This window comes from Salvelinus fontinalis, unplaced genomic scaffold (genome assembly GCF_029448725.1).
Source record: "Salvelinus fontinalis isolate EN_2023a unplaced genomic scaffold, ASM2944872v1 scaffold_0007, whole genome shotgun sequence".
Taxonomy (NCBI): Eukaryota; Metazoa; Chordata; class Actinopteri; order Salmoniformes; family Salmonidae; genus Salvelinus; species Salvelinus fontinalis.
In genome coordinates, this window is record NW_026600216.1 from 1,357,880 (window position 1) to 1,383,174 (window position 25,295).

A 25,295-nucleotide genomic window follows, 5' to 3' on the forward strand; every position below is an offset into this window, starting at 1 on the left:
ACAAGCTACACCTGTTGTATTCGGCGCATGTGACTAATAAAACGTGATTTTATTTGATATACAGTAGACTTAGTTCCTGGCTCAGATAGTGTCTGAGCATCATCTGTGAGTTGTAACAGATTCCCGAGAGGCTTGACGAATACAGCCTCGGTCCCCTTGTCTATGAATGATTCAGTCCAACCTGATAAACTCAATCATTATTTAATGAGGCAAGATTACATTTCCTTTATACACATAATGGATTTAACAAAACAAACTATATCACATTACAAGGTAATAAGTTTACCCCCCACTTCAAAATACACACACTCAAGCGTGTACACGTTCACACACACACACACACTCACTCAAGCGTGTACACGTTCACACACGCACACATATATACACACTTGCGTGTCTGCATTCACACACAGCCACTCAAATACACACACACACACACTCACTCCATGCAGACACACACACACACACACACACTCCATGCAGACACACACACACACTGACACACACATACAGCGTCACCGGAGTCCTGCTCTGACTTGCCAATTTGCCGAGTTGGCAAAGCCGCCGTCGCCTGCCGTCATCTCCACAATGAGCAGTGCACACGGATCTGTCTTCAGGTCAGTTTGAAGAAACATCTAATGACTTTAGTTATTTAGTGGCTCAGCCCCTGCTCTACTTCTAACTACGGAGAGAGAATGTCAAAGTCACAGATTATAGCAACAGGTTCGGGAGGCTAGTCATTCATTCATTTCACACAGGATTTACTAACTTAAACAACCCTCTAGTTGGGCGTTGTCATGACAGCTGGAGCGTTGTCATGACAGCTGGAGCGTTGTCATAAAAAGGTCTAGCCTTGAAAGGCAGAAGAACAAAATTTGAATCCACTTGAATGGATAATTAACTAACTAACATAGGCTATTAATCCTGGTGTTTTCCCTATATTGTCCACTTAGTTCTCATATCACCTCCTAGTGCAAATCAGGAAGCTGTCAAGTAGTCAGAATCTTAGGAAGGGGTTCCGAGGTTTAGGAAGGGGAGGTTTCCTAGGTTTAGGAAGGGGTCCTAGGTTTAGGAAGGGGAGGGGTCCTAGGTTTAGGAAGGGGTTTGAAGTCTAGGAAGGGGAGGGGTCCTAGGTTTAGGAAGGGGAGGGGTCCTAGGTTTAGGAAGGGGTCCTAGGTTTAGGAAGGGGAGGGGTCCGAGGTCTAGGAAGGGGAGGGGTCCTAGGTTTAGGAAGAAGATGGGTCCTAGGTTTAGGAAGGGGAGGGGTCCTAGGTTTAGGAAGAAGATGGGTCCTAGGTTTAGGAAGGGGAGGGGTCCTAGGTTTAGGAAGGGGAGGGGTCCTAGGTTTAGAAAGGGGAGGGATCCTAGGTTTAGGAAGAGGATGGGTCCTAGGTTTAGGAAGGGGAGGGGTCCTAGGTTTAGGAAGGGGAAGGGTCCTAGGTTGAGGAAGGGGTCCTAGGTTTAGGAAGGGGACGGGTCCTAGGTTTAGAAAGGGGAGGGGTCCTAGGTTAAGGAAGGGGATAGGTCCTAGGTTTAGGAAGAGGAGGGGTCCTAGGTTTAGGAAGGGTCCTAGGTTTAGGAAGGGGACGGGTCCTAGGTTTAGGAAGGGGATGGGTCCTAGGTTTAGGAAGGGGAGGGGTCCTAGGTTTAGGAAGGGTCCTAGGTTTAGGAAGGGGACGGGTCCTAGGTTTAGGAAGGGGATGGGTCCTAGGTTTAGGAAGGGGATGGGTCCTAGGTTTAGGAAGGGGTTCTAGGTTTAGGAAGGGGAGGGGTCCTTGGTTTAGGAAGGGGAGGGGAGGGGTCTTAGGTTTAGGAAGGGGTTCTAGGTTTAGGAAGGGGAGGGGTCCTAGGTTTAGGAAGAGGAGGGATCCTAGGTTTAGGAAGGGGAGGGGTCCTAGGTTTAGGAAGGGGAGGGGCCCTAGGTTTAGGAAGGGGAGGGATCCTAGTTTTAGGAAGGGGTCTTAGGTTTAGGAAGGGGAGGGGAGGGGTCCTAGGTTTAGGAAGGGGAGGGGTCCTAGGTTTAGGAAGGGGAGGGGTCCGAGGTCTAGGAAGGGGAGGGGTCCTAGGTTTAGGAAGAAGATGGGTCCTAGGTTTAGGAAGGGGAGGGGTCCTAGGTTTAGGAAGAAGATGGGACCTAGGTTTAGGAAGGGGAGGGGTCCTAGGTTTAGGAAGGGGATGGGTCCTAGGTTTAGGAAGGGGATGGGTCCTAGGTTTAGGAAGGGGAGGGGTCCTAGGTTTAGGAAGGGGAGGGATCCTAGGTTTAGGAAGGGGAGGGGTCCTAGGTTTAGAAAGGGGTCCTAGGTTTAGGAAGGGGAGGGGTCCGAGGTCTAGGAAGGGGAGGGGTCCTAGGTTTAGGAAGAAGATGGGTCCTAGGTTTAGGAAGGGGAGGGGTCCTAGGTTTAGGAAGAAGATGGGTCCTAGGTTTGGGAAGGGGAGGGGTCCTAGGTTTAGGAAGGGGATGGGTCCTAGGTTTAGGAAGGGGACGGGTCCTAGGTTTAGGAAGGGGAGGGGTCCTAGGTTTAGGAAGGGGAGGGATCCTAGGTTTAGGAAGGGGAGGGGTCCTAGGTTTAGGAAGGGGAGGGGTCCTAGGTTTAGGAAGGGGAGGGATCCTAGGTTTAGGAAGGGGAGGGGTCCTAGGTTTAGGAAGGGGACGGGTCCTAGGTTTAGGAAGGGGACGGGTCCTAGGTTTAGGAAGGGGAGGGGTCCTAGGTTTAGGAAGGGGAGGGATCCTAGGTTTAGGAAGGGGAGGGGTTCTAGGTTTAGGAAGGGGAGGGGTCCTAGGTTTAGGAAGGGGAAGGGTCCTAGGTTGAGGAAGGGGTCCTAGGTTTAGGAAGGGGACGGGTCCTAGGTTTAGAAAGGGGAGGGGTCCTAGGTTAAGGAAGGGGATAGGTCCTAGGTTTAGGAAGAGGATGGGTCCTAGGTTTAGGAAGGGGAGGGGTCCTAGGTTTAGGAAGGGTCCTAGGTTTAGGAAGGGGACGGGTCCTAGGTTTAGGAAGGGGATGGGTCCTAGGTTTAGGAAGGGGATGGGTCCTAGGTTTAGGAAGGGGTTCTAGGTTTAGGAAGGGGAGGGGTCCTAGGTTTAGGAAGGGGAGGGGAGGGGTCCTAGGTTTAGGAAGGGGTTCTAGGTTTAGGAAGGGGAGGGGTCCTAGGTTTAGGAAGGGGAGGGATCCTAGGTTTAGGAAGGGGAGGGGTCCTAGGTTTAGGAAGGGGAGGGGCCCTAGGTTTAGGAAGGGGAGGGATCCTAGTTTTAGGAAGGGGTCTTAGGTTTAGGAAGGGGAGGGGAGGGGTCCTAGGTTTAGGAAGGGGAGGGGTCCTAGGTTTAGGAAGGGGAGGGGTCCTAGGTTTAGGAAGGGGTCCTAGGTTTAGGAAGGGGAGGGGTCCGAGGTCTAGGAAGGGGAGGGGTCCTAGGTTTAGGAAGAAGATGGGTCCTAGGTTTAGGAAGGGGAGGGGTCCTAGGTTTAGGAAGAAGATGGGTCCTAGGTTTAGGAAGGGGAGGGGTCCTAGGTTTAGGAAGGGGATGGGTCCTAGGTTTAGGAAGGGGATGGGTCCTAGGTTTAGGAAGGGGAGGGGTCCTAGGTTTAGGAAGGGGAGGGATCCTAGGTTTAGGAAGGGGAGGGGTCGTAGGTTTAGAAAGGGGTCCTAGGTTTAGGAAGGGGAGGGGTCCGAGGTCTAGGAAGGGGAGGGGTCCTAGGTTTAGGAAGAAGATGGGTCCTAGGTTTAGGAAGGGGAGGGGTCCTAGGTTTAGGAAGAAGATGGGTCCTAGGTTTGGGAAGGGGAGGGGTCCTAGGTTTAGGAAGGGGATGGGTCCTAGGTTTAGGAAGGGGACGGGTCCTAGGTTTAGGAAGGGGAGGGGTCCTAGGTTTAGGAAGGGGAGGGATCCTAGGTTTAGGAAGGGGAGGGGTTCTAGGTTTAGGAAGGGGAGGGGTTCTAGGTTTAGGAAGGGGAGGGGTGAGAGGCTGTGTCTGAGAGCATCGAATCCGTGATGCATTGTTGGTAAATTGTGACTGACTGATCTACAAATAATTCGAAGTAGCTATTTATGATGCAAGGCGGCTTGTAGATCAGTCAGTCGCCTGCAATGTCTGCTGCAAGGTCAAACAAGTCTAGACTTAGGAGGGCAGGAGTCAGAGCCTTTGCAGGAGGAGGAGTCAATCAGTCAGTCATCAATGCCGGCCCCCTTGTCTTCCTGGTTCCTCTAGCTCCTCCCCCTCCTCATACTCATAGTCCATATCTCCTCGCTCGTACTCCAAATCCCCAACCTCATACCCCTCCCCCTCACATATAAGCTCCTCCTTGTCATATTCTATCCCCTCCAGGTCATACTCAAGCCCCGCCCCGTAGTCGTTCAACGCCCTCTCTAACTCCGCCTCCATCTCCTTCTTCCTCCTCTCCTCCTCGGTTAGGGGCATCGCTTCGGTTACCACCTCGTTGTACTTGTGCCCGGCGTGCGATGCACTGTTCTGTTTGGCCGTCTTTAGAATGCCCTGGATCACAGGCCCATCCCCGGCCAGCACAGCCTCCTCCGCGTCCCTCACATCCTGCTCCTTCTTAGCCTTCCTGTCTGCCCGATCCTGGAGCTCCTCCTGGGCCCCCTCCCCAACCAGCAGCACCTCCTCGCCCACACCGGGAGGCCCTTCCACAGGGTTGTGGTCGTAGGAAAAGAGGCGGAGGGCGGGGAGCCGACTCAGATTAGGGAACGCCGCGATCTTGTTCTTGTCCAGGTCTAAGATCTCCAGATCCACCATGCGGAGTAAGACACGGGGAAACTCTGTGAAACGGTTCCCGTATAACCATAGCCCTCGCAGAGCCTCCATACGCCACAGGTCCGGGGGCAGGGTCCGTAGCCTGTTGTCCCCCATCTGGAGGGACCTGAGGTGGGGTAAATCGTAGAGCTGGCGGGGGAAGCACGTGAAGTAGTTGCTCTCCATCCAGAGGCAGCGAAGGCTCTGAAGGTTGCGTAGCTCTGGAGGGAGAGATATCAGGCGGTTGGAGCCCAGGTAGAGACGTGTCAGGTTGCGGAGCTGGCAGATGGCCAACGGGACGTCCTCCATCTTGTTAAAGTCTAGAGCCAGGATGCGGAGGCCCTTTAGTTGGACGATGTTCTCCGGGAGGGTCCGCAGGCTATTACCACAGACATACAGCTTCTCCAGGTGGCGTAGCCCACAGATCACACCGGGCAACCTGCGGAACTTCTTATAGCTCAGATCCAAGACGGGATCTCCGCTCGCCAGCATCTCCTCCACTCCTAGGGGAAGCTCATCGTCCTCCATCTCCTCCTCTTTCTTCTTCTTCCTCCTCCTCTTCTCCTCCTCCATTACTTTCACTTTCTCCCCATCCCCATCCTTCTCTTCCTCGTCCTCCTCCTTCCTGGAGGAGTTGCCCATGCTACGCCCGTTGCTTCGCCCGTTGCTACACCCGTGGCCCGGCAGCCTGCCGTTGGATACTGGCTGAGTCAGGATGGAATCAGGGGATGAGGCTGAAGCCTTGTCTGAGACTGGGGTTGGGACTGAGACTGAGACTGAAGCTTCGACACTGTCTGGGGTTGAGGCTGAAGCTGGTCAGGATAGGACAGTGTCTGAAGACGTGTCCGAGGCTGGTTCTGAGGCTGGTCGTGTCTGTGTCCGAGGCTGGTCTGGCTGGGGCTGGCGCTGGTTCTGAGACTGGTCAGCCCGGTCGGAGGCTCCTACTCTGAACTGAGGCTGGTGCTGGTCAGCCCGGTCGGAGGCTCCTACTCTGAACTGAGGCTGGTGCTGGTCAGCCCGGTCGGAGGCTCCTACTCTGAACTGAGGCTGGTGCTGGTCAGCCCGGTCGGAGGCTCCTACTCTGAACTGAGGCTGGTGCTGGTCAGCCCGGTCGGAGGTTCTGAACTGGTGAGAGAGGATCCAGTGGCAGGACCCGCAGCAACAGGGGGCATTGTGTTCCTTAATAGGCCAGTGATTGCTCTCTGCTAGCTCAGCAGCCACAGACCAACACATGGTACTAGAAGTGGCACTGTCTGACTGCCCCACATTAGATGAAGTGTCAACTGACATCTACACATTACAATAACATTGATGTACTTGTAATTGTAAAAAAAAAAAAAAAAAAAAAAAGGTTTACCCTTATTTTAGCAGGTAAGTTGACTGAGAACACATTCTCATTTACAGCAAGGACCTGGGGAACAGTTGAAAGGATGAGGTGGGGGGTGGAGGGGGGGATAAGCCAATTAGAGGCGTATTATCAACAACAACCAAAAGCAGCAGAGTAGTGTTTACAGAAGTGATAATAATAATAATAATTTAACTCAACAATATAAAGCTGAATGTTGATGATAAAGCATAGTCTCTTAGTGTCTGTTTGGAGTCAGACAGAGCAGTCAACCAATGTAAATAAGACTATAAATGTCTTCCCAGAACAGATAAAATGGCTCCACAAACTTCCAACAGAAGCAAACTTGCCATTTGGGTATCACATGTTCATTTGGATGCTGTCCGCGTCTTACTGTCGGCTACTTTACTCCATGGAAGTTTTCATTAGATATGTTTTCAGCCCTGTGTGACACACGACAACCGCAGGCTTTACACATTTCATTTTAGTTTCCATATGAGCTTGAATTCTGCTCGACAGACGGAGCAGATGTCAGTGTCACCTGTTCCACTGATCGTATGATGTGAGAACGCAGAACAAGAATTACCCCCCAAAAAAGTGGATATGTTCGCGCTAGATGTTCTTTTCCGTGATGACTGTATATTCCGTCCGTCGAGAGAGCGAGCGAGTCGGAGCCCAGCTTGACGCGCAGGCGGCTACGCAGCTGTGTGGTGATGTGATGTGTTGACCTGGCCAGCGGCAAAGTGAAAGAGCAAAAGGGAAGTCCACTTTGGTGATCACTCACTCTTGCTTTGGTGATGACGGTTGCGCATTTCGGGCATCGTTAATGTCGTCATCTTGGTGCCCAAAGTCACTAGACCGTCGCCTGTATACAAAATGGAGAATTTTCAATTTGGCTACTATGAAAACTATCGGTTGCGCGCTGTCGCTCGGTCCACTCTTCACTGTCGCCTCTTGATATCTCAAACTAGTGTACGTTATCCTGGTTCTCGCGTCTCGGCTGGAGATTTGCGTACAACGTTGCCTAGGACTGTCTCCCCTCCCTAGCAACCGAAACAGAGGGACATGAGAGAGCATTGTCAAACACGTACATCACATGGTTAGAAAGGGAGAGGGAAAGAGGGGGCAGGGGAGAGAGAGAGACAGGGGGGGGGAGCAGAGGAGATGGATGGGAGAGTGGGGGAGGAAAATAGGGAGAGAGAGCAGAGAGGGTGATTGAAGAGAAATAAAGAGGGGACAGAAAGGAGAAGAGAGTGATGAGAGGGACCACGTGATGTGATCTAGTATAATTAAGAGTTAAAAATTGGCACATAGCATGCTATAAAATATTCCTGGATAAAGTCTGTAATTGACACAGGATTTACATAATAGCCTACTGCTGCATAGGCCAATTATAAATAGGGAGTTGCATTCGAAATGAAAAATTGGTAATATGATTGTGTGCATGGGCACACTGGCAGCTGTATTTATTTAGGACCATGCAACACACGCAGATGATGTAATATAATACACGCCAATGCATCCACAAACAAAGGTATTTTTGTAAACCTTTGAATCATTCTGGATAAGCAGCTATGATCAGGTTTCAGAATTTTAATGTAGTCTAACTAACATAGGTTATAAGATGTAATAGCTAGCCTAACTAACCGGTTATTCGTTGTAATAACTAGGCTAACTAACTAACAGGTTATTAGTTGTAATAACTAGTCTAACTAACTAACATTGTTTAGTAGTTGTAATAGCTAGCTTAACTAACAGGTTATTAGTTGTAATAGTTAGCCTAACTAATTAGCACAGGTTATTAGTTGTAATAACTAGCCTAACTAACTAACATAGGTTAGTAGTTGTAATAGCTAGCCTAACTAACAGGTTATTAGTTGTAATAACTAGTCTAACTAACTAACATTGTTTAGTAGTTGTAATAGCTAGCTTAACTAACAGGTTATTAGTTGTAATAGCTAGCCTAACTAACATTGGTTAGTAGTTGTAATAGTTAGCCTAACTAACTAACAAAGGTTAGTAGTTGTAATAGCTAGCTTAACTAACTAACATAGGTTATAAGTTGTAATAGCTAGCCTAACTAACCGGTTATTCGTTGTAATAACTAGGCTAACTAACTAACAGGTTATTAGTTGTAATAACTAGGCTAACTAACTAACCGGTTATTAGTTGTAATAGCTAGCCTAACTAACAGGTCATTAGATGTAATAGCTAGGCTAACTAATTAGCATAGGTTATTAGTTGTAATAGCTAGCCTAACTAACCAGTTATTAGTTGTAATAGCTAGCCTAACTAACAGGTCATTAGATGTAATAGCTATGCTAACTAATTAGCATAGGTTATTAGTTGTAATAGCTAGCCTAACTAACATAGGTTATAAGTTGTAATAGCTAGCCTAACAATATAAGCTAACTAATATAAGCTAATAGCTAACTTACAATATAAGTTGTAATAGCTAGCCTAACTAACAGATTATTAGGCTAAATAACTAACATATAATTGGTTGTAATAACTATGCTAACTAACTAACCGGTTATTAGTTGTGATAGCTAGCCGAACTAACAGGTTATTAGATGTAATAGCTAGGATAACTAATTAGCACAGGTTATTAGTTGTAATAGCTAGCCTAACTAACCGGTTATTAGTTGTAATAGCTAGCCTAACTAACAGGTTAGTAGATGTAATAGCTAGGCTAACTAATTAGCATAGGTTATTAGTTGCAATAGCTAGCCTAACTAACCGGTTATTAGTTATAATAGCTAGCCTAACTAACATGTTATTAGATGTAATAGCTATGCTAACTAATTAGCATAGGTTATTAGTTGTAATAGTTAGCCTAACTAACAGGTTATTAGTTGTAATAGCTAGTCTAACTAACAGGTTATTAGTTGTAATAGCTAGGCTAACTAACTAGCATAGGTTATTAGTTGTAATAGCTAGCCTAACAGGTTATTAGTTGTAATAGCTAGCCTAACTAACAGCTTATTAGTTGTAATAACTAGGCTAACAAACTAACTAACCGGTTATTAGTTGTAATAGCTAGCCTAACTAACATGTTATTAGTTGTAATAGCCAGGCTAACTAACAGGTTATTAGTTGTAATAACTAGGCTAACTAACTAGCATAGGTTATTAGTTGTAATAGCTAGCCTAACTAACAGGTTATTAGTTGTAATAGCTAGGCTAACTAACTAGCATAGGTTATTAGTTGTAATAGCTAGCCTAACAGGTTATTAGTTGTAATAGCTAGGCTAACTAACTGGTTATTAGTTATAATAGCTAACCTAACTAACAGGTTATTAGTTGTAATAACTAGGCTAACTAACTAGCATAGGTTATTAGTTGTAATAGCTAGCCAAACTAACAGGTTATTAGTTGTAATAGCTAGCCTAACTAACCGGTTATTAGTTGTAATAGCTAGCATAACTAACATGTCATTAGTTGTAATAACTAGGCTAACTAACTAGCATAGGTTATTAGTTGTAATAGCTAACCTAACTAACAGGTTATTAGTTGTAATAGCTAGCCTAACTAACAGGTTATTAGTTGCCATAGCTAGCCTAACTAACAGGTTATTAGTTGCCATAGCTAGCCTAACTAACAGGTTATTAGTTGTAATAGCTAGCCTAACTAACAGGTTATTAGTTGTAATAGCTAGCCTAACTAACAGGTTATTAGTTGTAATAGCTAGCCTAACTAACAGGTTATTAGTTGTAATAGCTAGCCTAACTAACAGGTTATTAATTGCCATAGCTAGCCTAACTAACAGGCTAGTAGTTGCCATAGCTAGCCTAACTAACAGGTTATTAGTTGTAATAGCTAGCCTAACTAACAGGTTATTAGTTGCCATAGCTAGCCTAACTAACAGGTTATTAGTTGCCATAGCTAGCCTAACTAACAGGTTATTAATTGCCATAGCTAGCCTAACTAACAGGCTAGTAGTTGCCATAGCTAGCCTAACTAACAGGTTATTAGTTGTCATAGCTAGCCTAACTAACAGGTTATTAGTTGTAATAGCTAGCCTAACTAACAGGTTATTAGTTGTAATAGCTAGCCTAATCAACAGGTTATTAGTTGCCATAGCTAGCCTAACTAACAGGCTAGTAGTTTGCATAGCTAGCCTGACTAACAGGCTAGTAGTTGCCATAGCTCGCCTAACTAACAGGCTAGTAGTTGCCATAGCTCGCCTAACTAACAGGCTAGTAGTTGCCAAAGCTAGCCTAACTAACAGGCTAGTAGTTTCCATAGCTAGCCTAATCAACAGGTTATTAGTTGCCATAGCTAGCCTAATCAACAGGTTATTAGTTGCCATAGCTCGCCTAACTAACAGGCTAGTAGTTGCCATAGCTAGCCTAACTAACAGGCTAGTAGTTGCCATAGCTAGCCTAACTAACAGGCTAGTAGTTGCCATAGCTAGCCTAACTAACAGGCTAGTAGTTGCCATAGCTCGCCTAACTAACAGGCTAGTAGTTGCCATAGCTAGCCTAACTAACAGGCTAGTAGTTGCCATAGCTCGCCTAACTAACAGGCTAGTAGTTGCCATAGCTAGCCTAACTAACAGGCTAGTAGTTGCCATAGCTAGCCTAACTAACAGGCTAGTAGTTGCCATAGCTAGCCTAACTAACAGGCTAGTAGTTGCCATAGCTAGCCTAACTAACAGGCTAGTAGTTGCCATAGCTAGCCTAACTAACAGGCTAGTAGTTGCCATAGCTAGCCTAACTAACAGGCTAGTAGTTGCCATAGCTAGCCTAACTAACAGGCTAGTAGTTGCCATAGCTAGCCTAACTAACAGGCTAGTAGTTGCCATAGCTAGCCTAACTAACAGGCTAGTAGTTGCCATAGCTAGCCTAACTAACAGGCTAGTAGTTGCCATAGCTAGCCTAACTAACAGGCTAGTAGTTGCCATAGCTAGCCTAACTAACAGGCTAGTAGTTGCCATAGCTAGCCTAACTAACAGGCTAGTAGTTGCCATAGCTAGCCTAACTAACAGGCTAGTAGTTGCCATAGCTAGCCTAACTAACAGGCTAGTAGTTGCCATAGCTAGCCTAACTAACAGGCTAGTAGTTGCCATAGCTAGCCTAACTAACAGGCTAGTAGTTGCCATAGCTAGCCTAACTAACAGGCTAGTAGTTGCCATAGCTAGCCTAACTAACAGGCTAGTAGTTGCCATAGCTAGCCTAACTAACAGGCTAGTAGTTGCCATAGCTAGCCTAACTAACAGGCTAGTAGTTGCCATAGCTAGCCTAACTAACAGGCTAGTAGTTGCCATAGCTAGCCTAACTAACAGGCTAGTAGTTGCCATAGCTAGCCTAACTAACAGGCTAGTAGTTGCCATAGCTAGCCTAACTAACAGGCTAGTAGTTGCCATAGCTAGCCTAACTAACAGGCTAGTAGTTGCCATAGCTAGCCTAACTAACAGGCTAGTAGTTGCCATAGCTAGCCTAACTAACAGGCTAGTAGTTGCCATAGCTAGCCTAACTAACAGGCTAGTAGTTGCCATAGCTAGCCTAACTAACAGGCTAGTAGTTGCCATAGCTAGCCTAACTAACAGGCTAGTAGTTGCCATAGCTCGCCTAACTAACAGGCTAGTAGTTGCCATAGCTAGCCTAACTAACAGGCTAGTAGTTGCCATAGCTAGCCTAACTAACAGGCTAGTAGTTGCCATAGCTAGCCTAACTAACAGGCTAGTAGTTGCCATAGCTAGCCTAACTAACAGGCTAGTAGTTGCCATAGCTCGCCTAACTAACAGGCTAGTAGTTGCCATAGCTAGCCTAACTAACAGGCTAGTAGTTGCCATAGCTAGCCTAACTAACAGGCTAGTAGTTGCCATAGCTCGCCTAACTAACAGGCTAGTAGTTGCCATAGCTAGGCCATGTATTATTTGGCATCTCTTTATTATTACTGCAGCAGGCACATTTTCAGCCCTATTTGGGAGAGGTCATATAGGATGTGTGTCTCAAATGGCACCCTATTCCCTACATAGTGCACTACCCCTATGGGCCCTGGTCAAAAGTAGTGCACTACATAAGGAATACTGTAGGGTGCCATTTGGGAGAGATCATCTAATTTCCCCTTTGCATGGCAGAATATACAATTGGAGGCTGATTGGAAGTTTTGACTGTGTCCAATGGGATAAGAGGATGGAAGTTTTGACTGTGTCCAATGGGATAAGAGGATGGAAGTTTTGACTGTGTCCAATGGGATAAGAGGATTTACAGTATGACAGGAACCTCCCAGTAAGCCTTAACACTGCTACAGTACATGGGGGATGAGATGTGTTATGACAGTACTACAGCAGTGTTCAAACCATACTGTGGAGGTAGAGAGATGCATGAATTTAGTTACAATAGTCAGCGTTGGTAAGTATCAAAGGGGCCTCCTCCCCGTGAGCTTAAACAGTGTTATATGGAAGCAGAGATATGCTATACAGTGTTATATGGAAGCAGAGATATGCTATACAGTGTTATATGGAAGCAGAGATATGCTATACAGTGTTATATGGAAGCAGAGATATGCTATACAGTGTTATATGGAAGCAGAGATATGCTATACAGTGTTATAAGATATGTTATTATAACGGTGTTATAATTAAGGAAAGAGGTGTTATAAGTGTTTAATATGGAGGCAAAGAGGTGTTATAACAATGGTATTCAGGGAGATAGACATGTTATAACTGCTATTACAGTGTTATGTGAAGACAGACACATGTTATAACTGTTATTACAGTGTTATGTGAAGACAGACACATGTTATAACTGCTGTTTCAGTGTTATGAAGACAGACACATGTTATAACTGCTGTTAGTGTTATGTGAAGACAGACACATGTTATAACTGCTATTACAGTGTTATGTGAAGACAGACACATGTTATAACTGCTATTACAGTATTATGTGAAGACAGACAAATGTTATAACTGTTATTACAGTGTTATGTGAAGACAGACACATGTTATAACTGCTATTACAGTGTTATGTGAAGACAGACACATGTTATAACTGCTATTACAGTATTATGTGAAGACAGACAAATGTTATAACTGCTATTACAGTGTTATGTGAAGACAGACACATGTTATAATTGCTATTACAGTGTTATGTGACGACAGACACATGTTATAACTGTTATTACAGTGTTATGTGAAGACAGACACATGTTATAACTGCTGTTTCAGTGTTATGAAGACAGACACATGTTATAACTGCTGTTACAGTGTTATGTGAAGACAGACACATGTTATAACTGCTGTTTCAGTGTTATGAAGACAGACACATGTTATAACTGTTATTACAGTGTTATGTGAAGACAGACATGTTATAACTGCTGTTTCAGTGTTATGAAGACAGACACATGTTATAACTGTTATTACAGTGTTATGTGAAGACAGACACATGTTATAACTGCTATTACAGTGTTATGTGAAGACAGACACGTTATAACTGTGTTATATACAGGCAAAGAGTGTTATAAGGAGGCAGAGAGAGGTTATAACACTTAGGCTTAATAGGCTATATATAGAGAGAAATATTAGTGTACAATGTAGTAGCAGGTAGTCTGAGTTGGTGAGTCTCAGATGCAGAATGAATGAGACTCATGCATAAAAAACCCCTGGGCAGGAGAGATTACTGTTTTTTCTCATTCACTTAGTGGAGGTACAGCCTTAGTCATGTAGTCTTGTCTTGTTATAGACACATTCTTGTACTCACAGATCCTATCATTCATATAATTATAGGAATCTCCACGCTCATACTATTCAATAGTTACTGATTCGTGTGCTATTAGGGTGGTTAGTCAAGTACTATTTAATATGTATGTTCTGACTCATGTTTTATTTAAAGAAAATCTGTTTTACTGATAATATTCACTGTATGGCTGTAGTACTGTTATGTACTAGGGGAGAGCCAAAGGGTCAGTTGAACCACCCCTTGTTTCTAGGTAACCATACACAAAATTAATCATGTGACCAGATATATAGGAAGAGACCACACACCGTGAAACCTATAAAACCACATGGGAAAAAGTGGTATGCAAGTTAGGTCCCAAAAAATGGATTTTCACAAATTCTAATTAATTTATGGTGTTATAGGTTTAATGACACGTGTATCTAAGCGAAGGTAGATGGGTTTTAAGATTGTTTTATACGTCAGTTGGGTTCTCTATCAGCTTCAATACGAGGCCCTAAACGTAGAATGAAAGGGCATCCTTGTAGCTGTGTGGGCTAATATAGTCAAAATGTTTGCCTTGGGGTAAGTTGAGTCAATGGCCTTGGGGTAAGTTGAGCCAATGGCTATGGGCTAAGTTGAGTCAATGGTCACCAGAGACTCTTGAGGTTCTTGAGTGAACAGCCCCTTCCCACCCCCCCTTGAGGTTCTTGAGAGAACAGCCAAGGAAGTCAGAGAAGGGCCCCCCCCTTCAGGTTCTTGAGAGAACAGCCAAGGAAGTGAGAGAAGGGCCCCCCCTTGAGGTTCTTGAGAGAACAGCCAAGGAAGTGAGAGAAGGGCCCCCCCTTGAGGTTCTTGAGAGAACAGCCAAGGAAGTGAGAGAAGCCCCCCCCTTGAGGTTCTTGAGAGAACAGCCAAGGAAGTGAGAAAAGCCCCCCCCCCCCCCCCTTGAGGTTCTTGAGAGAACAGCCAAGGAAGTAAGAGAAGCCCCCCCCCCTTGAGGTTCTTGAGAGAACAGCCAAGGAAGTCAGAGAAGGCCTCTCCCCTTGAGGTTCTTGAGAGAACAGCCAAGGAAGTGAGAGAATTTCCCCCCCCCCTTTGAGGTTATTGAGAGAACAGCCAAGAAAGTGAGAGAAGCCCCCCCCCCCTTCAGGTTCTTGAGAGAACAGCCAAGGAAGTGAGAGAAGGGCCCCCCCCCCCCTTGAGGTTCTTGAGAGAACAGCCAACGAAGTGAGAGAAGGGCCCCCCCCTTGAGGTTCTTGAGACAACAGCCAAGGAAGTGAGAGAAGGGATGAAATTAGAGCAGCAGCAAGGGATGAAGAAATAGACTGAATGACACTGAAGAGATACGCTGACAAAAAAATAAAATGAATATGTACCTGTGTGAAAGAGAGGCTATGACAGAGTAACAGAGGAACACAAGGTCTGATGACATGGAGTCTGATCTTGATAAAGAGAGGCTATGACAGAGTAACAGAGGAAAATAAGGTCCTATCTGATGACATGGAGTCTGAGCTTGATAAACATATCAAGAATCTCGCAGCCCAGTTTCATGGGCTTAGTAGCCTCAAACCCGGAGAACTTGCTTAGTAGCCTCAAACCCGGAGAACTTGCCTACGAATTGGCACATTGAAACAGCATCCCTGTGGAAGGATGTGACGTTGAACAGAGCGATCCACATCTGAATGTAGGCATTAATTGAAGATATGCAATATACCACACCCCCATTCCATGAATTAAACGTTTTGATCTAGTGTTACGCCTACTCCCTTGTCCGGCGCTCGACGTCGCCGATCTACTAACCACCGAGCCCTGGCAACCATCATTACACACACCTGCTCCCCATCATTACACACGTCTGCTCCCCATCATTACGCACACCTGCTCCCCATCATTACGCACACCTGCTCGCCATCATTACACACACCTGCTCCCCATCATTACACACACCTGCTCGCCATCATTATGCACACCTGCTCCCCATCATTATGCACACCTGCTCGCCATCATTACACACACCTGCTCCCCATCATTACGCACACCTGCTCCCCATCATTACACACACCTGCTCCCCATCAGTACGCACACCTGGACATCATTATCTCCTTAATTACTAGCTTATTAAAGTGGCAAGTGATTTCAAGTCTACGTATGTAGGGCAGCAGCCTCTAATGTGCTAGTGATGGCCTTGAGATAGAAGCTGTTTTTCAGTCTCTCGGTCCCAGCTTTGATGCACCTGTACTGACCTTGCATTCTGGATGATAGCGGGGTGAACAGGCAGTGGCTCTGGGAGTTGTTGTCCTTGATGATCTTTTTTGGCCTTCCTGTGACATCGGGTGCTGTAGGTGTCCTGGAAGGAAGGTAGTTTGCCCCCAGTGATGCGTTGTGCAGACCTCACAATCCTCTGTTGAGCCCTGCGGTTGCGGGCGGTGCAGATGCCGTACAAGACGGTGGTACAGCCCGACAGGATGCTCTTAATTGTGCATCTGTAAAAGTCTGTGAGGGTTTTAGGTGCCAAGCCAAATTTCTTCAGCCTCCTGAAGAGGCGCGGTTAACACGACTCACGTCGGCCACAGAGAAGGAAAGCCCACAGTCCTTTGTAGCGCGTCGGTGGCACTGTGTTATCCTCAAAGCGGGCAAAAAAGGTGTTTTTGCTTGTCTGGTAGCAAGACGTCCTTGTCCACGACATGGCTGGTTTACTCTTTGTAGTCTGTGATTGGCTGTAGACCCTGCCACATAAGTCCTGTGTCTGAGCCATTGAAATGTGACTCCACTTTGTCTCTATACTGACGTTTTGCCTGTTTGATTGCCTTACGGAGGAAATAACTACACTCTTTGTATTCAACCATATTCCTAGTCACCTTGCCATGGTTAAATGCGATGGTTGGCTCTTTCAGTTTTGCGCGAATGCTTTCATCTATCCACGGTTCATGTCACAGGAATACCATCACCCACTTACCCCCAGGCGGCTAAATTTACCCTGTCTCTATGCTCAATGTACCAGGTGTAAGTTGTGCTAAGAGACCACTTTTTTTTGGGACCAGCTATGTTTTCCAAACTGTTATGTTTACCTGAATTCTGATTATTTCCAGAGATTTATTTCAGAATGTTGTGTATACCATACGAAATGTAACATATCATACTTAAGGTTGCTGGATCGAATCCCCGAGCTGACAAGGTAACAATCTGTCGTTCTGACCTTGAACAAGGCAGTTAACCCAGTGTTCCCCGGGCGCTGAAGACGTGGATGTCGATTAAGGCAGCCCTCCTTAAGGCAGCCCTCCTTAAGGCAGCCCTCCTTAAGGCAGCCCTCCTTAAGGCAGCCCTCCTTAAGGCAGCCCTCATTAAGGCAGCCCTCTCTGATTCAGAGATGAATACACATTTGAAGACAATGAATACACATTTCAGTTGAAAGCATTCACAGTTATACAACTGACTAGGTATCCCCCCTTTCCCTTTCCCCTTTACATGGAGTGTCTCCGATTTAAGTACAGAATAATATAAAATGCTCTGAGAACAGGTTGTGTGTTCGGACCTTGTCTTAATTCCCTCATAATTCCACCACACTTACGCACGATGAAACGCTGAATAGGGTCCAACCTGTCGGTTCTGTGGAGCAACGTCTACTTTATATTTTCCAAGAGAAATAACACCATTCTACTGTAATTTACAACTTGATAAGAGCCATTTAAACTAACACTAAAGTTATAAATGTGAGGAAACTAACTCTAAAGTTATAAATGTGAGGAAACTGACACTAAAGTTATAAATGTGAGGAAACTGACACTAAAGTTATAAATGTGAGGAAACTAACACTAAAGTTATAAATGTGAGGAAACTAACACTAAAGTTATAAATGTAAGGAAACTAACTCACTAAGTCACTGGGGTAGGCCTGCTGACTGACTGTTTGACTGACTGTTTGACTGACTGTTTAACTGACTGACTGATTGTCTGACTGACTGTCTGACTGTTTTTCTGACTGCATGACTGTTTAACTGACTGATTGTCTGTCTGACTGACTGACTGACTACATGACTGACTGACTGCATGACTGTTTGACAGACTGTTTGACTGACTGTTTGACTGACTGTTTGACAGACTGTTTGGCTGACTGTTTGACTGACTGACTGTCTGACTGTCATACTGTTTAACTGACTGACTGTTTGACTGACTGTCTGCCTGCCTGTCTGAATGACTGACTGGTTGACTGACTATTTTTCTGACTGACTGACTGACTTTTTGTCTGACTGACTGTTTAACTGACTGACGATTTGACTGACTGTCTGCCTGCCTGACTGACTTTTTGACTGACTGTTTTTCTGACTGACTGACTTTTTGACTGACTGACTGACTGTCTGACTGACTGTCTGACTGACTGTTTTTCTGACTGTCTGGTTGACTGTTTTTCTGACTGACTGACTGACTGACTGTATGTTTGATTGACTGACTGTCTGACTGCCTGTTGGTGATGAATGATGAGTGTGTAAACGCTGTTCAGTAAACTCAGGGAAGGAAGGTCAGTGTTGCCATGGGAATGAGCTGCTGCGATGAAGGACAGCGGCAAACACACAGACACACGCACAAACGCACAGATACGCATAGACACACACACACACACACACACACACACACACACACACACACACACACACACACACACACACACACACACACACACATACATACACACACACACAGCAGGCCGAACAGAACAATGGTTGAGTGTAATGCTGTGTGATCTGAAGGGTAGTGAAAGTGCTGATCTTTGCAAATTGCAGACAGTTCAGCCTACTGGACTGAAATGACCCTGATAAAACAAGGTGTGTCTGTGTGTGTTTCTGTGTGTGTGTGTGTGTGTGTGTGTGTGTGTGTGTGTGTGTGTGTGTGTGTGTGTGTGTGTGTGTGTGTGTGTGTGTGTGTGTGTGTGTGTTTGTGTGTGTGTGTGTGGGGTAAGACTGTTAGGGGGCAAAAAAAGAAGGAAACAGAAAGAGGAGAGGACAATGCCGACGCTTCTCTGGGTTCTGACCCTCTACAGGATTGTCCAATCAGGACGATGCTGACGCTTCTCTAGGTTCTGACCCTCTTCAGGATTGTCCAATCAGGACGATGCTGACGCTTCTCTAGGTTCTGACCCTCTTCAGGATTGTCCAATCAGGACGATGCTGACGCTTCTCTAGGTTCTGACCCTCTTCAGGATTGTCCAATCAGGACGATGCTGACGCTTCTCTGGGTTCTAACCCTCTTCATGATTGTCCAATCAGGACAATGCTTACGCTTCTCTGGGTTCTAACCCTCTTCAGGATTGTCCAATCAGGACGATGCTTACGGTTCTCTGGGTTCTAAAGCTCTTCAGGATTGTCCTGACCAGTACTTTTCCACCTAGATAACCTCCCAGTCAGGGATTGTTGGGAGTTAATCTAGGTGGAATAGTACTGGTGTTATTGCTGACTGGGAGTTAATCTAAGTGGAATAGTACTGGTGCTACTCCTGACTGGGACTGAATCTAGGTGGAATAGTACTGGTGTTACTGCTGACTGGGACTGAATCTAGGTGGAATAGTACTGATGTTACTCCTGACTGGGACTGAATCTAGATGGAATAGTACTGGTGTTACTGCTGACTGAGACTGAATCTAGATGGAATAGTACTGGTGTTACTCCTGACTGAGACTGAATCTAGGTGGAATAGTACTGGTGTTATTCCTGACTGAGACTGAATCTAGGTGGAATAGTACTGGTGTTACTCCTGACTGAGACTGAATCTAGGTGGAATAGTACTGGTGTTACTCCTGACTGAGACTGAATCTAGGTGGAATAGTACTGGTGTTACTCCTGACTGATACTGAATCTATGTGGAATAGTACTGATGTTACTCCTGACTGGGACTGAATCTAGGTGGAATAGTACTGGTGTTACTGCTGACTGGGACTGAATCTAGGTGGAATAGTACTGATGTTACTCCTGACTGGGAGTTAATCTAGGTGGAATAGTACTGGTGTTACTCCTGACTGAGACTGAATCTAGGTGGAATAGAACTGGTGTTATTGCTGACTGGGAGTTAATCTAGGTGCAATAGTACTGGTGTTACTCCTGACTGAGACTGAATCTAGGTGGAATAGTACTGATGTTACTCCTGACTGGGACTGAATCTAGGTGGAATAGAACTGGTGTTACTGCTGACTGGGACTGAATCTAGGTGGAATAGAACTGGTGTTACTGCTGACTGGGACTGAATCTAGGTGGAATAGAACTGATGTTACTCCTGACTGAGACTGAATCTAGGTGGAATAGTACTGATGTTACTCTGAATGAATTGTGGTTCTATAAGGCCAAAACAGGAAGAACATAACAGTATCAGCACAGTGTCATAATTATGCAATATTGAAAAGCTATATAAACCAGAAGGTATAAGCATAATATGACACTATTATAACACAGCTATAAACAGGGCTATACACACAGCAGCATCAACATTAACCTAAAGATTGAACCTCTTGTCGGCGAGAGAGAAACCAATTACCGAGACGGACGAGATAGAGATTTATGACACACTCTTTCTTCGGCCTGGTGCCAGAATCTGCCTCCCTGAGGTCACATCTGATCTGCCCCAGCGCCACAGAGTTGTATATTACTCTGTACGTGCGCCGGTTCCAGGACCCGTCTGGGAAGGTTCTAGAAGCTCGCCCATGGCAGCGCAACAAAACACTTTAACTATGGAAAGTGCTGCAGTAGCACCTTTATGTAAAAACGAATGACGTCTATGACAACGGACACAATGCTCCATACTATAAACAATATGCCCAGCAGTATCGGCAACTTCAACATTAAAATATTTTTTTCTTCTTCTATATACAGTGTGTGCAAATGTAGTAAGATTAGGGAGGTACGGCAATAAATAGGCCAAAGAGGTGAAAATAATCACAATTTAGCAATTAACACTGGAGTGATAGATGTGCAGATGAGGATGTGCAAGTAGAAATACTGGTGTGGGGGGTATTGTGATGTCATTATGGGGTATTGTGATGTCATTATGGGGTATTGTGATGTCATTATCGGGTATTGTGATGTCATTATAGTGATTCTGGTGTGCAAAAGAGCAGAAAAACTAAAACAGATATGGGGATGAGGTAGGTAGTTGATTGGATGGGCTATTTACAGATGGGCTATGTACAGCTGCAGCGATCGGTAAGTTGCTCTGACAGCTGATGCTTAAAGTTATTGAGGGAGATATAAGTCTCCAACTTCAGTGATTTTTGAAATTCGTTCCAGTCATTGGCAGCAGAGAACTAGAAGGAAAGGCGGCCAAAGGAGGTGTTGGCTTTGGGGGTGACCAGTGAAATATACCTGCTGGAGCGCGTGCTACGGGTGGGTGTTGCTATGGTGACCAGTGAGCTGAGATAAGGCGGAGCTTTACCTAGCATAGACTTATAGATGACCTGGAGCCAGTGGGTTTGGCGACTAATATGTAGTGAGGGCCAGCCAACGAGAGCATACAGGTCGCAGTGGTGGGAGGTATATGGGGCTTTGGTGAAAACGGATAGCACTGTGATAGACTGCATCCAATTTGCTGAGTAGAGTGTTGGAGGCTATTTTGTAAATGGCATCGCCAAAGTCTAGGATCAGCAGGATAGATAGTTTTACGAGGGTAAGTTTGGCAGCATGAGTGAAGGAGGCTTTGTTGCAAAATAGGAAGCCAATTCTAAATTTAACTTTGGATTGGAGATGCTTAATGTGTCTGGAAGGAGAGTTTACAGTCTAGCCAGACTCCTAGGTATTTATAGTTGTCCACATATTCTAAGTCAGAACCGTCCAGAGTAGTGATGCTAGTCGGGCGGGAGGGTGTGGGCAATGATCGGTTGAAGAGCATGCATTTTGTTTTACTAGCACAATAGAACAAACTCATGGTTGCAAACGTAACAAAGTTACTCAGTAATTTGTGGTAATTATCCATTATTACACAACATGTCAAGAGAAACACAATAACCCCAACCCCACCCCCCCCCTCACCACTGAAGGTCTATAGGTTCACCACTGAAGGTCTATAGGTTCACCACTGAAGGTCTATAGGTTCACCACTGAAGGCCTATAGGTTCACCATTGAAGGTCTATAGGTTCACCACTGAAGGTCTATAGGTTCACCACTGAAGGCCTATAGGTTCACCACTGAAGGCCTATAGGTTCACCACTGAAGGCCTATAGGTTCACCACTGAAGGCCTATAGGTTCACCACTGAAGGTCTATAGGCTCAACACTGAAGGCCTATAGGTTCACCACTGAAGGCCTATAGGTTCACCACTGAAGGCCTATAGGTTCAACACTGAAGGGTCACCACTGAAGGTCTATAGGTTCACCACTGAAGGTCTATAGGTTCACCACTGTACTGACATGTCTGTAATAGATGTAAAGGTGGTTAAAGCTGTTTCCAGAATGGAGCTAAATGGATGTTTTGTCGGACAATGACTTTGACATAATGTTTAGGTGCTCGGCATGAATACATTAGCTTATCACACATACAAGTATCACAGGTGTGCACAAGCCTTATGAGGGGAAGGGGAGGGAAAGGAGAGAAAATAAGGATTTCTTATTTGGGGAAACTGGTTATGAAGGCAGATCTACTGAATAAGAAATACTTGGTTGCGTCCAAAATAGCAACCCTATTCCCTATGTAGTGCACTACTTTAGACCAGAGCCCTATAGAACCCTATTCCCTATATAGTGCACTACTTTAGAGCAGAGCCCTATAGAACCCTATTCCCTATATAGTGCACTACTTTAGACCAGAACCCATAGGGAATTAAGTGCCATTTGTGATGCAGCATTGATGTCCATTCATCACATCTTGAGCTGAGGTTCAAGCGAGGATAAGGACGACTGTGTGTTTGGTCAAATGAATTGCTATGTGAATGTGGTTTCACGGCATTTTGGCGCCACCTACTGGTGTAAATTGGTAGTGGCTGAGCTCAGGAAACGCATGTTCAAGGTGGATTGAATGGGATGTCACACTGCACATGTAAACTCGTCTCCGGGCTAATTGCGCATTTAGTGTCTGGTAAACGAGATTACTGCAACATGACAGCACTATTAAGGACAAAACACAGTCACAATTGTCTACAGAAATACAGTTACATTTCTACATTAGCTAAATTACTTTCAATTGCAGAAATGCCTTCATGCCTGTACAAAATAACGGTACAACTGGCTACATTTTAGTTTAATTTCGGGTCATTTTCGCCATGAACAGTGATTCATAACTAGGTTAATATCACCTTCTCTCATTATACTGTACTGTATGTAGCCTACCACAACCCTCGGCACGGTTTTTATCATTATGTCCCCTCTACACTGGTACAGGAGTTTTTGTCATTATGTCCTATAGAACGCCCATCCTCGGTGCTTCCGGTTTTTATTCGTAAATCTCCACGTCGGTCACTTACCATAATCGACGAGTGCCTCGTTGATTGGCCATTATATATTTTCATCGTGACCTTCTGTTCAGTTCTCAAGGCCTGATGCCCGTTCCGTGCAATCAGGGATCCTTGAGACAGTCCCAGCTCTGACGTTACCCCATTGAAGTTGAATTTTCAAATGGTTATGGTAAGGGTTAACATTAGGGTTATGGTAGGGGTTAACGTTAGGGTTATGGTGGGGGTTAATATTAGGGTTATGGTGGGGGTTAACATTAGGGTTATGGTGGGGGTTAACGTTAGGGTTATGGTAGGGGTTAACATTAGGGTTATGGTAGGGGTTAACATTAGGGTTATGGTGGGGGTTAACATTAGGGTTATGGTGGGGGTTAGGGGTTAACGTTAGGGTTATGGTAGGGGGTTAACGTTAAGGTTATGGTAGGGGTTAACGTTAGGGTTATGGTAGGGGTTAACATTAGGGTTATGGTAGGGGTTAACATTAGGCTTATGGTGGGGTTTAACATTAGGGTTATGGTGGGGGTTAACATTAGGGTTATGGTGGGGGTTAACATTAGGGTTATGGTGGGGGTTAACATTAGGGTTATTGTGGGGGTTATGGTAGGGGTTAACGTTAGGGTTATGGTGGGGGTTAGCATTAGGGTTATGGTAGGGGTTAACATTAGGGTTATGGTTGTGGTTAACATTAGGGTTATGGTAGGGGTTAACATTAGGGTTATGGTGGGGGTTAACATTAGGGTTATGGTGGGGGTTAACGTTAGGGTTATGGTAGGGGTTAACATTAGGGTTATGGTGGGGGTTAACATTAGGGTTATGGTGGGGGTTAACATTAGGGTTATGGTTGGGGTTAACATTAGGGTTATGGTAGGGGTTAACATTAGGGTTATGTTGGGGGTTAACGTTAGGGTTATGGTGGGGGTTAACATTAGGGTTATGGTAGGGGTTAACATTAGGGTTATGGTGGGGGTTAACATTAGGGTTATGGTAGGGGTTAACGTTAGGGTTATGGTAGGGGTTAACATTAGGGTTATGGTGGGGGTTAACATTAGGGTTATGGTGGGGGTTAACATTAGGGTTATGGTGGGGGTTATGGTAGGGGTTAACGTTAGGGTTATGGTAGGGGTTAACATTAGGGTCATGGTGGGGGTTAGCATTAGGGTTATGGTGGGGGTTAACATTAGGGTTATGGTAGGGGTTAACATTAGGGTTATGGTAGGGGTTAACATTAGGGTTATGGTGGGGGTTAACGTTAGGGTTATGGTGGGGGTTAACATTAGGGTTAGGGTAGGGGTTAACATTAGGGTTATGGTGGGGGTTAACATTAGGGTTATGGTAGGGGTTAACGTTAGGGTTATGGTAGGGGTTAACATTAGGGTTATGGTGGGGGTTAACATTAGGGTTATGGTGGGGGTTAACATTAGGGTTATGGTGGGGGTTATGGTAGGGGTTAACGTTAGGGTTATGGTGGGGGTTAACATTAGGGTTATGGTAGGGGTTAACATTAGGGTTATGGTAGGGGTTAACATTAGGGTTATGGTGGGGGTTAACGTTAGGGTTATGGTGGGGGTTATGGTGGGGGTTAACGTTAGGGTTATGGTAGGGGTTAACGTTAGGGTTATGGTGGGGGTTAACATTAGGGTTATGGTGGGGGTTAACATTAGGGTTATGGTAGGGGTTAACATTAGGGTTATGGTAGGGGTTAACATTAGGGTTATGGTGGGGGTTAACGTTAGGGTTATGGTAGGGGTTAACATTAGGGTTATGGTGGGGGTTAACATTAGGGTTATGGTAGGGGTTAACGTTAGGGTTATGGTAGGGGTTAACATTAGGGTTATGGTGGGGGTTAACATTAGGGTTATGGTAGGGGTTAACGTTAGGGTTATGGTAGGGGTTAACATTAGGGTTATGGTGGGGGTTAACATTAGGGTTATGGTGGGGGTTAACATTAGGGTTATGGTGGGGGTTATGGTAGGGGTTAACGTTAGGGTTATGGTAGGGGTTAACATTAGGGTTATGGTGGGGGTTAGCATTAGGGTTATGGTGGGGGTTAACATTAGGGTTATGGTAGGGGTTAACATTAGGGTTATGGTAGGGGTTAACATTAGGGTTATGGTGGGGGTTAGCAT

The 25,295-nt window shown here is 45.3% G+C and overlaps 1 protein-coding gene across 1 annotated transcript; it reads right to left on the reverse strand.

Annotated features, from left to right (window-relative positions):
• Window positions 1-185: 185 nt before the first annotated feature.
• On the reverse strand, window positions 186-5,388 carry LOC129842023 (leucine-rich repeat-containing protein 10B-like). Its single transcript, XM_055910398.1, has one exon. It carries the CDS (start codon window positions 5,382-5,384, stop codon window positions 4,164-4,166), a length of 1,221 nt encoding a protein of 406 aa, XP_055766373.1. The 5' UTR covers window positions 5,385-5,388; the 3' UTR covers window positions 186-4,163.
• Between the last annotated feature and the right edge of the window lie 19,907 nt (window positions 5,389-25,295).